General features: G+C 39.4%; 1 protein-coding gene across 2 annotated transcripts in view; it reads left to right on the forward strand.

Annotated features, from left to right (window-relative positions):
- Window positions 1-12,500, forward strand: part of Cad99C (cadherin 99C) — a 72,591-nt gene that overhangs the window by 16,103 nt on the left and 43,988 nt on the right. Inside the window, exons 1-2 of one of the 2 annotated variants that reach the window (XM_043012484.2) lie at window positions 142-423; window positions 9,169-9,231. In XM_043012484.2, coding sequence (XP_042868418.1) covers window positions 327-423; window positions 9,169-9,231 — 160 coding nt within the window. In that variant the 5' untranslated portion in view covers window positions 142-326. Of the gene's footprint in view, window positions 1-141; window positions 424-9,168; window positions 9,232-12,500 lie in introns of those variants that run through there. The other variant, XM_043012485.2, reaches the window with a different exon arrangement.

The following is a 12,500-nucleotide window of genomic DNA, read 5'->3' on the forward strand; positions in this document are numbered from 1 at the left end:
GAAGATACAAGATAGGATACTCCTAGTGGTACTCCAAGCCCTCGAAGCCTCCCGCGGGCGATTACTCACCTGCGTCAACAATTGGCGGACTGTGGACGTGCACTGGACCCTGGATTGAGAGTGATGTTGCAGGATAATGTTTTTTGCTCTGATGTGGCTGAGAAATGTGATTGCTAGCGATGTGGTTGTAGAGATAGATTGCAGACGGAGATGTGGAACTTATTTATTGCGAGGAGAGAGAAACCTGTGCTGCAGTCTTGTAAAGGTCAGCATACCAGGAGCGGCGGGCAGGACGGGTGTCGGGTGTAGCGCACACACACAAACAGATGCACACACACGCACACACACCCACACGCACACGACGGCCACTGTGGGCGTCACTCTCACTGGCCGCTCGCGTCCGTCACCTGCAGGACCATCAAGGTAAACCAGTGCACTCATTCTCCCCTCTTCATCCTCTCCTCTGTAGCGACTCCTCTCTTTCTCTCCCCATGTCTCTCTCGTCCTCCCTTCTCTCTCTCTCTCTCTCTCTCTCTCTCCTTCCACCCATCTCTCTTTCTCTCTCTCGCGACGCTTCCCCCCCCCCTCTCTCTTCTCTCTCGCGGCTCCTCTCTTCCTCTTCCCATGTCTCTCGTCCTCCCTCCTCCCTTCTCTCTCTCTCCTTCCTACCACCCTTCTCTCTCTCTTCCTCTTTCCACCCATCTCTCTTTCTCTCTCTCCCTAAAACCTCTCTTTCTTTCTCCCTCCCTCCACGCTTCTCTCTCTCTCTCTCTCTATCTATCTATCTATCTATCTATCTCTCTCTCTCTTTTCCTCTCCATCTTTTCTCTCCCTCTCTTCACCTTTCTCTCTCTATCCCTCTACCCTTCTATCTCTTCCTCCCTCCACCTTCTCTGTCTCTGTATCTCCCTATCCGCCCACCTTTCTCTCTATCTCTCCGTCCACTCCCCCCCCCCTTCTCTCTCTCTCTCTCCCTCCGTCCCTCTACTCTTCTCTCTCATTCCGTCCCTCCACTCTTCTCTCTCCCTCCGTCCCTCCACTCTTCTCTCTCCCTCCCTCTCTCCACCCTTCTCTCTCTTCTTCACTCCACCCGTCTCTCCTCTCCCTCACACCACTTTTCTCTCTCTCCCTCCACCCTTCTCTCTCTCTCTCTCTCTCTCTCTCTCTCTCTCTCTCTCTCTCTCTCTCTCTCTCTCTCTCTCTCTCTCCCTCTCCCTCTCCCTCTCCCTCTCCCTCTCCCTCTCCCTCTCCCTCTCCCTCCCTCCCTCCATTCATCTCTATCTACGTCCCTCCACTCTTCTGTTTCTCTCCATCCCTCCACTCTTTTCTCTCCGTCCATCCACTTTTCTTTCTGCCTCCCTCCCTCCACCCTTCTCTCCCTCTCCCTCCCACCACTTTTCTCTCTCTCCCACTCCCCCCCCTCAACACTTCTCTCTCTCCCTACTTCCACCGTTCTCTCTCTTCCTACTTCCCTCTACACCATTCTTCTCCTTCTCGCTTCTCCCCCTTCCATCCGTTAACCTTCACCGCACATTCTTTTCTCATGGCTTAACCGCCCCTCATTGCCTATTGTCATGCAACGTATTCTTGCAATGCAAGAACTTTTTACACATGTGTAAAGTAGTCACGCATACGCTCATAAAGCCTTTTTGATGGTGAAGCTTTAAAAATCAAAATAAGGACAAAGTTTCACAAGAAAAACATATGACAAGAAACTTCATATGCGGCGGCAGAGCATGTGTGGGGCGGCGCCGTGCATTACCATTAAGGAAAAGTTGGCGGTGTAGTGCAAGAGAATTCCGGTGATGACATACTTTTTGATGTAGGACAAGTTCACGGCGGATCGTCCCCCCTCTCCTTCGCCTGCCCCCCCCCCCCCGCAAGCCGAAGCCTATCCTGGTATAGTTACGGTCAAGATTGGCGAGAAAGTGGGCGTAAGCCTAGGAACTCTGCCTTTTCACCCCAGGGAGAAGTTGCACACTTTACCTTTATGTTTACGTGTGCGTGAGCGTATGTACGTACGTGTCTGTGCGAGCATGTACGCATGTTAAAGGAATGAAAATAAAATGAGATTGAATCTCATGTTATCTACATACTCATATCTTTATGCCTGTTAGCAACATTTTAATTGGAGTATTTTTGGTATAATTATACTTACGGAAATGCATTGCTGGGGAGCTGGAGGTCGAACTATGTAGACACTGAGGCTTCTAAAGTAAATCTTGTGTCCAGAGTTTGCCTTCGAGTGCAGAGTGAAGCAGTGGAGTTGTATTTCGCAGAGCGAGCCGGCGGGGCGAAGTGGCGCGGAGGCCAAACGGCTTGTTTGTTATGCTTGCAAAACACGCTATTGTAATGGACCTGCATCACTACCGTGTGTCATTATTGCTTTTAGGCTAGTGTGCATTCGTTTTCCTTTGTTAGATTAATTCATTTATTTCTTCTTACCCATACCTTTACATAATTGTCTTACACGCAGCTCAAGTTGTCTGTATGTGTTTGTAGGTTTTTTAATTTAAAGATTATCCTTTGTATGTGACCTTTCTTACTATTGGTAAATTCCATTCCTTCCGCCTCCCCGTTCTCCCTACATTGTCAACTATTCATACTCAGAGGTCATTGATTTTGCACCGCCTGTTATCTGGTTTCACTTCCTATTCAACAACTTTTTCCTTTCTCCATCTCGATCTACTCTTTTTACTCTTATTTTTGCCTCTTTCCGATAAGCCCGACCCTTGATATGCTCTCTCCCTCCCCATCGCCTTCCCTCTGCCTTCGCTCTCTTTTCCTTCCCCAATGAGTCTAAGCATTGCTACGCACAATTCAGAGACAAGTGTCATGCGATGACTTTCTCAAAAATACCATTAGGCCGTGACATCCTGCACAATAGATCGTATTAGGACACACACACACACACTCACACACACACACGCACACACACACGCACAACTGACTTCATCAAGACTTAGCGTAAACTTTGATAAATGATTTCAGATTTTTTCTTGAGAGAGAAAAAAATAAATTTTAAAACTGATATTAATTAAATACAAAGCTTATGATGCCCATGATGGCGATTATGCCTGGATAACTTCAAAGAAAATCCGTGATATGTCACATTTAGCAGTCAACAAATTTAAGGGAAAAACGTTTTAAGCGAGAGACCTCGGTTTTAACTTTTTTTTTCTCAAGATAAAGCTAGCTATTTTCTTATATTAACAACCGACACATTTTAATTGCCCATGAGAACTGTGTCCTACATTTCCTACCACGCAGCTTATATTTACACTCTTAAAGTCACTCACGCTCCCGCAGTCTCACTGGCATTACTCTGCTCATTTTATTAGTGGGAATAAATGTGAAAGAGAGCAAGTGTTTATAACAATGAAAAGTTATATAGCTTGAAGAATATAGTAAGCATTTCCGAATGAAAATATCTTTTTGAGCCATGCCCTTTACTTAAAATAGCAAGCCATAAGAAATGCTAATGTGTTTTAATAATAACATACATGTAAAAATACTGTGACATACAGTAGTATTCTAGGGCATTTTCTGCGTACCGTGGCTATGCCATGTCTATGTTGTGTCAATGTCGTGTTTATATCACAAATGTGGTATTCCCCAATGTAAAAGTGGCACGTCGGTGTCAGTTGCTTCCAGAGTTATGTTCCGGACGAATGACACTGTCCAATCGACAAATTCATAAGACAAACTGCAGTCACTGGTAGTACTAACAAAAGCTTGTTAAATCTCTTAGGAATCACTTGTTGTGCTTGCTCCTTATTAAGGAATTGACAGCCGTTCATAAAATTATATACTTCAATTTTACGTTCCTGACCACTGTTACCATTCATTTAACTTTACCCTCCTTTGAATAATCCATCAAAAGGCAAACAAACTTAATCCACGTTTAACTAAAATTAATTGCAATCCATATCTAGGACGATGATGCTTAACATATCCAAATAAGGGGTATTTATTTCCAAACGTGGTATGCTTAAATGAAGTACTGTTAACAAAGATTACACTAAAATTATGCCTTTATTCGCTCGTGTAGCCCTTGTCACGGATTTTCCACGATTGTTCCAATATCTTCGCCATATTTGCCACTCTGTTGACACGAGCACGGGCATCTTGTTCATGCCATGTACTTGGCGCACTAGGGACTTCGAATATGGCTGATAATATAATCTGAATAGTACGAGTGATATAGGTCAACCCAGAAGCTATTCATCGTAAATATGATCCGCCATTAAGTTATGTGTCTCGGTTAACAACCCTGTAATATCGACTTCGTAAAGGTGAAATTAGAGCCCGAATCCGTGGCCTGTGCTACAAGCAACAGCGAAAGGTCAAAGGGTCCATGAGTTTGACCGTGAACTGCGTGTAGCAATTACACTTAAACCGGCGAGACCCGCGACTTCCCAGCATCACCTACTACGACTCCGCATCTTCACGTAACGCGTCGCAGGCTTCCTCAGTCCATGGCGGAAGTTGAGAATTCCGCTCGAAAGGAAATTACACACACACACACACATATATATACATATATATATATATATATATATATATATATATATATATATATATATATATATATATATGTAAATATATGTATGTATATCTATCTATCTGTCTATATATATATATATATATATATATATATATATATATATATATATATATATACATACATACACACAGAAGTCATCATCAGATAGGTTAAATATTGATCGAGTTGGGAGCGTATCTCCGCGTAGAGATGAGATTTATTGAATTTAAATGTCTTTTCGTCTTTTACGGGAACTCAAAAGGTAGAGTGGACTACTTAGATCTGATACAACTGCAACAACCATTTCTTTGAGAGAGTAAAGCAAATGCATCGAACGTGTAATGTTTGCATTTCGATCATTTAAACATTACTTTGACGTGCAAATTGTGGAAATTGATGTTATATGTCATAGTTGGCAAGATCATTACCAGATTATGAAACTCGCAGCATTTTTTGTGATGATAGTAACCAGGATACTTGTGGGCTTGGCCTAAATCATACAATATGATCGCGGTCTCAAAAAATTACGTGAGAAGGTCATTTTAGTATATTTTCTGACCATCAACAAGGTCTACCTTAGCGGAAATGTGGTCGGTTTTATGTGGGGTTTATAAAAGATCTACATTTTTGGAAATATTATATTCATGAGTAAGATTGATGATAATAGTAATTTTGATAATGATAATGTTGATTATAAAAGTTATGATAATGAAAAAAACTAATGATAACAATTATCAGAGCTATAAATACATCAACATTTTTTTCAATTCTGACTATTGATTTTGACTAATAAGGGACGCTGATTTCAGATGTGGAAGTAATTTTGTTCTACTACATCAAGTTTTCCCGAAAATCAGCCCCAACCTAAAAAATCCTCAGGACCTCATCGGCTACAAAATACTGTTCATGTTGAACAGTTTACATTTTCAATTACAAAATGGTAATTTTGAGTTTGTCACTCCTAGCTGAAAGTGGCACTAAAATGCAATAATCAGTATCTTGAAAAAAAATTGGGTTATTCATCGTCAAACAAGAAGAAGCACCGGAATTAGAACTTAACAGCTCTCGAAACTAAAGAAACAATAACAAACAATTAGAACTATTATAATCATGAGAACTATATTGTATAGCATGACTGTTAATTTCGGCATTGTTATTCGTTATAATATTATTACCAAGAATACTGACAACATTATTGATGGCGCTAAGTGGAATTCACCCTCAGTACACGACTCATTGTGTTCCAGAACGCAGAACATTCCATTCATCTCATTCTCCTAGAAACCCTTGCCCTACATTCCTCCTCATCGCCCTGCCCTGCTGGTGAGGGAAGGAGGATCCTGTGGTTAAAAAAAGAAAGAGAACTTTCCCAAGACGCCTCGACCGCAGGTTCCTTCAGCATGTGATGTGTCTGGCGCTCAAACTGTAACTGGCGACCGGAAGATGTAACGGTACCAAGTGTGTGGGGGAGGGGGGAGGGGGGAGGGAGGAAGGGGTCTGGAGGGAGGAGATTTGTTTCGCATTTATTTTCGTTTCTTAAGGTTTTGCTACGTGTGTGTGTGTGTGTGTGTGTGTGTGTGTGTGTGTGTGTGTGTGTGTGTGTGTGTGTGTGTGTGTGTGTGTGTGTGTGTGTGTGTGTGTGTGTGTGTGTGTGTGTATGTATGTATGTGTGTGTGTGTGTGTGTGTGTGTGCTTTTGTTATTAGTACTGTTCAAATTACTATTAGATATTTTTGTGACTGTCATTATCATTATTGTTACTCCTGTTATTTTTTATGATTATTATAATTACTCCTAATTCTGTTCTTATTGTTGTTTTATGGTTATCATCGTTATCTTTACTGGGATCTGTGATTACGTTATCATGATCACTAATATTATATTCATATAGTATTAATGTTACCATGATCGTAATCACGATACAATCAGTTTGTTGTTACCGTTATTATTGTAGTTGTTGATATCAGTATTTTATTATTATTATTATTATTGCTATCATTATTATTATCATTGGTAGTAGTAGTAGTAGTAGTCTGTTTCTTTATCAACATAGTCGTTCCCATTGTTACTATTTTGATAACTATCGCATCACCTCTTTTAGAATGTCATCGTTGTGTTGATAAAAGATCTCTTTATCTATCACTGTTTTGTTTTGTTTGCTATTACTTCCAGAGAGATAATAATGATATTAATAATGATAATGGTGGTGGTTATGATAATGATTGTTATTATTACTTTTGGTATCATTATCAATGATATCATCATTACAATATTTATTACTACTATCATTATACCATTACCATTATTGGTAGTAGTGGTATCATTATATTATTATTATTATAATTATTATTGATGATAACATTATATTGCCATTACTACTATCATTAGTATTAATACAATTGTTTTAATATAATTGACATTACTGTCATTGCCTTTACCCTGATTACCCTACCGATCCCATCAGCGTCGCTGATCCCAGCCCGTTCCTCCGGAGATTCTTCTCAACTTCTCAAGGGCGGCTCTTGGCCATTGTCTGGGTGTCTGCAGATTTATCTCATATTTCCTGAGGTCTGTGACCTTTGACCCCACCTTCGAAGGTCATTTTAAAGTTTGTGTTAACTACACGACTTTGAAACATACATTATTAATGTCGAGTTCCTGATTTTGCGAGTAACTGCAATTTAGATTGTTCTAACATAAATAAAATGGCACTGACAACATCGCAATACATTCTCCAGAAAAGATCAGTGTTTTTTTCAAAGTCATCCACCAGGCAGTGACAAAGCGACACTCTCCGTGATGGCCGCCAAGTGACCCGCTCTACGTTTTCATGTCTGTCATTGATGTTTTTGTCTTGGCTCGGTTATCACAAGGCGTTTTTAACCTGTTGTTTTTGTATGCAGTTTCTCTCCGTTTTATATTCTCACCGGTGTTATTTTGATCACGCTTCGTTTTGATTAAGATTTATAAAAAAAAGTCTGGAGTATACTAAAAATTATGTTAGTTTCTGTTGGTTAGAGTATGTTAAATGATTAATGATCAAAAGAAAAGATATCGTATTCTATTATAAGCCATTATGTCCATTGCGAATTCATGTGTTTTAGTTGTACATATTTAAGATATTGAACCTAAAGATAAACCATTATAATTGATACATTGTCATCAAATATCATGTTATAAAAATTGAGATGTATCCGTTACTTTACTTCCTTGTTAACCACCGCATAATATCACAGCAATGTTTTTCATGTAAATTCTAATAAGAATATAGAATGTCCCAAAACCGAATAGACACTTGAACAAATCTCCAGATTATGATTTTGCCGACTTCACGCTCCGTCAGAGTTGATGCACCAAACGCCCTCAAGTGCTGGCTAACTTTCAGTTTAAAACTTCATACGGTATGTCTACTTTTTGTGCAGAAGGTTCTCAAGTTGTACCGAGGTCTACGTCTTTGTTATAGCATGCCATTGTGACCGTGGAGTAATTGTGTGTTCCTATAGACATATATTGACATGTATCGGCGGAGGAAGCTAATAATCGAGTGACAAGACGATCGATCACTGATCCCCTTGGCGCCTCTAGTGACGAGGCCAGACCGCAAATGCACTATTACTTCATCCGCTGCCTAAGCCCTTGGCTTGATGAGAAGGTGCGAACGCCAGGCGGCTCTTAAGATATATCTTTTACGGCTTTAGCGTGAATGATTGTGTGTGTACGAGATACGGTCATCGGCTGCCGTTACGCGTAAAGAGGTGTGGTAAGAGGGAGCCCTTCGGAGTGATCACTTTCTTGTATTATATAAACACCTTTGCTTTAACATCTATAATGATGAACGTATGGCAACGTGATGTTTAATATTCGGGAGGGGGATGCTATCGGGCGAAGTCTATACTAATGTGCTTTTTGTGATAATTACTGTGGTATATGAATAGGCACTATAGTTACAAATATATATGTGTATATATATATATATATATATATATATATATATATATATATATATATGATTAACAAACATATATATAGTTAACATATATAATATATATATATATATTATATATATATATATATATATATATTATACATATAATATATATATATTAAATATATATATTAATATATATAATATATATATATATATACGTATGTATATATTCATATATACATATATTATATATACATATACGTATATTTATATATACACATTTATATATATACATATATATATATATAAAAATATATATATATATATATGTATATATATATAGATATAGATATATATAGATAGATAGATATATAGATATATGTATATATATAATTTTCCACGCCTGATATTTGACTGATGTGATACTACCAGCTTGTGGGTGTGCGTTTGCATAAAATACGAGTTATGAAAATAGGGAGGAGTGTATTTACGCATCATTAATCTACAGGGATTTGGTGGATGAAAGATTGTAGGGGTGAGAAATATACTGAATGTTTGGGGCCAATTTCTTGCACAACTTTGATTTTGTTTCAGTGTTTTTTCTACATATTTCTTTAAACAAGAACGTTCTTAGAATTGCCATCTCATTTGTAAAAGTTTGATTTGTAGTTGATGATTTTTTCTTTTATTTCCAGTGTGCGATGTCACGTCTGGTCAAGCGATTATCATCTTGGACATTACGGAGAGCACTGGAACGCGTAAGTTTTTCATTATTTGTGTTTGTGTTTCTGTGTGTGTTGCATCTTTGTCAATGTCGCTAAGGAAATTTCCCCCAGGAAGCAATTGTTTTTATTATGCTTAAGGAAAACATGACTTTCACTTTCCGAGTTTTAAAGTTGTCGTGGGTGACTGGAAACCATGAAATGCCTTGCCAAGGCTTTTCTTTTTACTTGTTGCGGTTAGCCATGGTGAGTTTAGCTTGGATATTCGTGCCAACAAACCCTCTACGATCATCGATTTACTAATCATAACACAACCGTTACAGTCACTAAGTTGATTACAATAGCAAATGGCAAAGGTCTAACTTTATCTGCAAATGAAATTCAGGAGTGTCGAAATTGTTGTCCTATCTCTCAGAACCTATCTTGTGTATTACGGGTTTTCTACCTTAATATTTGGCCCAGAGAAAGCAGTAGTGCTAAAAGTATACTATAAAACCATTCAAATAATTAGTGCAGCGAAAGTGATTGCATGTCACAGTGCCTCGATGTCATAGCTAACTAACCTTGTACCCTTTCACTAACAAGCGATTCAGTAAGAACGGAAATCCCAAACAAGACCGTGAAAGTCGTATCTTTACGAGCACGAGAGAGTCTGACAAGCTCGGATACGCACCGGCGATTCTCCCGTCACTCGCGACTGTCGAGTGGGCTATAAGCGGTGCTTCCTTCCTCATGCGTTATGTAAATCACAAATATTATGTTTTGTGACCAGACAGTTGCCGGAAAACAGTTATTTTGATATTGCCAGAGAGTGTTCCGGGGGATGAAGGACTTGCTTTTGCAGAAAGTATGTAGTTGCAGATTTAGCGTTTGCTCGTTACCTGTGTTGCAGTAATGGGAATGTTTTGATGTTATTTTTGGTTTATCAGTAACTGTTTAATAAAGGATTCTGTATAAGTTAACGTAGAATTAGTTAAGGGTCGTTGAGCTGTCCAGATGTGGTTCATGGCTCTTTGATTAGCAGGTTCATAGCTCTTTGGCAGATCCCTCCGCCACAACTTGTCACTCCTCCCGATCCTACAAAAACTCTTAACTCCTACTGCACACGTGGAGTTTTTCTTCTTCTTCCTCTTGCCTTCTTTTCATCAGTTGGTGGAAATTATCATTACAATTAGTATAATTACCATAATATAGGTTTAGTTTAAAATCCGAAACCTAGATGGCATCGCTCTCTCCAGGCACCAGCAGGAAAGAACGCCTTGAATGGTATCCATCCACGGTCTCTACCAAGCACTAACTTCAGAGAGCGTTGGCACAGCAAGATACCGACCTCTAGCTCTAAAGTACCGGTGGTGCAGGGTAAGGTGGCAGAATGAGAGGAAGAAGGTGAAATAGACCATGTGCAGAGGCTACAATGTGCCCTGTACCAGCATGGCTGCTTCGTGCTATGGCACTCGCACCCGTAAGCACAGGGCGCCTTCCTCATTCCCATATATTCATTGTTATCGTCTGGAATGGACTTGTCACATTGCACATATAAGCCTCATAATGTAATAAAAACACAAAAGTTGATTTGCACAAAAATAACGCGCAGGTTCATTGCTGATCCGTATCCAACAGGCTATAGCTACCTGCTGTCGAGGAGCATTACAGTAAAGGAAGAATCCTAGATAAAAACCAAGAGCATGATAACCAGAAGACCAAGGAAACCTGCACTTGACTTGACAATCACGAGTGGGAGATGCTGATATCCTTTTAATGCTGATGGAATGTGTACGTCCTCCTGCATAGAAAATAGAGACTAGACCTTGAATTTCTTGTGGACATCCAGGCGACGTTGGTGGGAAGGTCGTGTCAACGAGGTCGTTAAGTGTGGGAAAGAGAGACTGGTGTCAGCTTAGAACAGTCAAAAAGAAGTTATAACAGCCAGTAAACAAATCTTTTTCCGTGTGCTTGTAGACGTAGTAAAGAGCGTTAAAGGTTCTTTGGCGAAAAAATGTTCTCACGGGGATGTGTGAACCGCTCGGCAAAGATCCCTGCCTTCTAGACTGAATGTTCACTTCTTGCACTGGTCTCTCTTTTACTGCTTACATTTTTAGTTCTGTTGCCGAGGTTCCACGTAGGTAGAACTAAATTTTAAGGAAAAATTAACAAAGTAATTCATTGGTTTAACTGGATATGTGGAAAGATAATAATCAATACCATAAACGTATTTGACATATATTAGATATCAAATGTATAAAAAATCTTTTTGAAGCTGCGACGGTTGTCTGCTTATAGCAGAGATAGAAAGCCTTACTACAGTTTAATCGGAAAGTTAGTTCTATTACCTTCTGCTAGTAATATGCTGTGTCACCAGGGATGAAGCAATAGAATTACACAAGCAACATCAATATAATTTATTAGATTTCCAATTAGTTCATTTACCGACTAAAGCAGACCTTGATAACTCCTCTTCCCTTTTCATATCGAAATATTTTCAGTGTTTTATGTGAGTTTATCATTTCCTGGTCGTGTCTCTAGAATATGTACCATTCAACGCATGGTACTGCGGTCGCCTTCCGTCACCCGGTCTCCCCGCGCACCACAGATCGTGCTCACAACTATTCAACGCATTGTGTCTTTGAACACTGTTTTTCTTATTATTCAGACATGATTATTGATTTTATAACTTAGCTTTATACATTTTTTAAAAATCTGAAGGGATCTCTTAATGTTTTTGTTTTGGATATTTGAACAGGATGTTGCATTAAAGTATTTTTCCAGTTAAAAGTTTTCGATTTTTGTCTTGTCTGTTGCTGTCGGTAATTATTGACTTGTTGAACTGGATCCATTGTACAATCCCTCTCATCAGTGAGATTATCTGCCTTTGTGCAGGGAAGTATGTTCTTTTTGAGGTCCCTCCTCTTACTGTATATAGCAATTGCTTTGGCGTCGCCCGGCGTCTAGTTTCTGTGATTTCTATTTGCCCTCTCTTTAGTACCATTCAATTTTGCTCTTCCGATCATCTTCTCAACCCAAAATTCAGCCCTTTGGTGTATTCAGGTTTCTTGGTTAATGTCTCACAGAATGCGCACTGCGTTTTCCGTGTTTCTTTTGAACCACATTCGCTCAAGAAATAAACAGCGGCCACCACAAATTTCTGAAACTCATTTGTGGTTGCTGCTCACATTTAACTCATCCACTTCTTATTCTTATTCATGACTGGCCTGATTCGTATTTTGATTTGTTTGCTTATATATTTATTTACATTTTTTTCTAAAATCATTTCAAAAGTGCCCCACCATGATGACACTGTCATCACA

This window comes from Penaeus japonicus, unplaced genomic scaffold, assembly GCF_977035675.1.
Source record: "Penaeus japonicus unplaced genomic scaffold, GWHDUDI00000001_assembly GWHDUDI00000035, whole genome shotgun sequence".
NCBI lineage: Eukaryota > Metazoa > Arthropoda > Malacostraca > Decapoda > Penaeidae > Penaeus > Penaeus japonicus.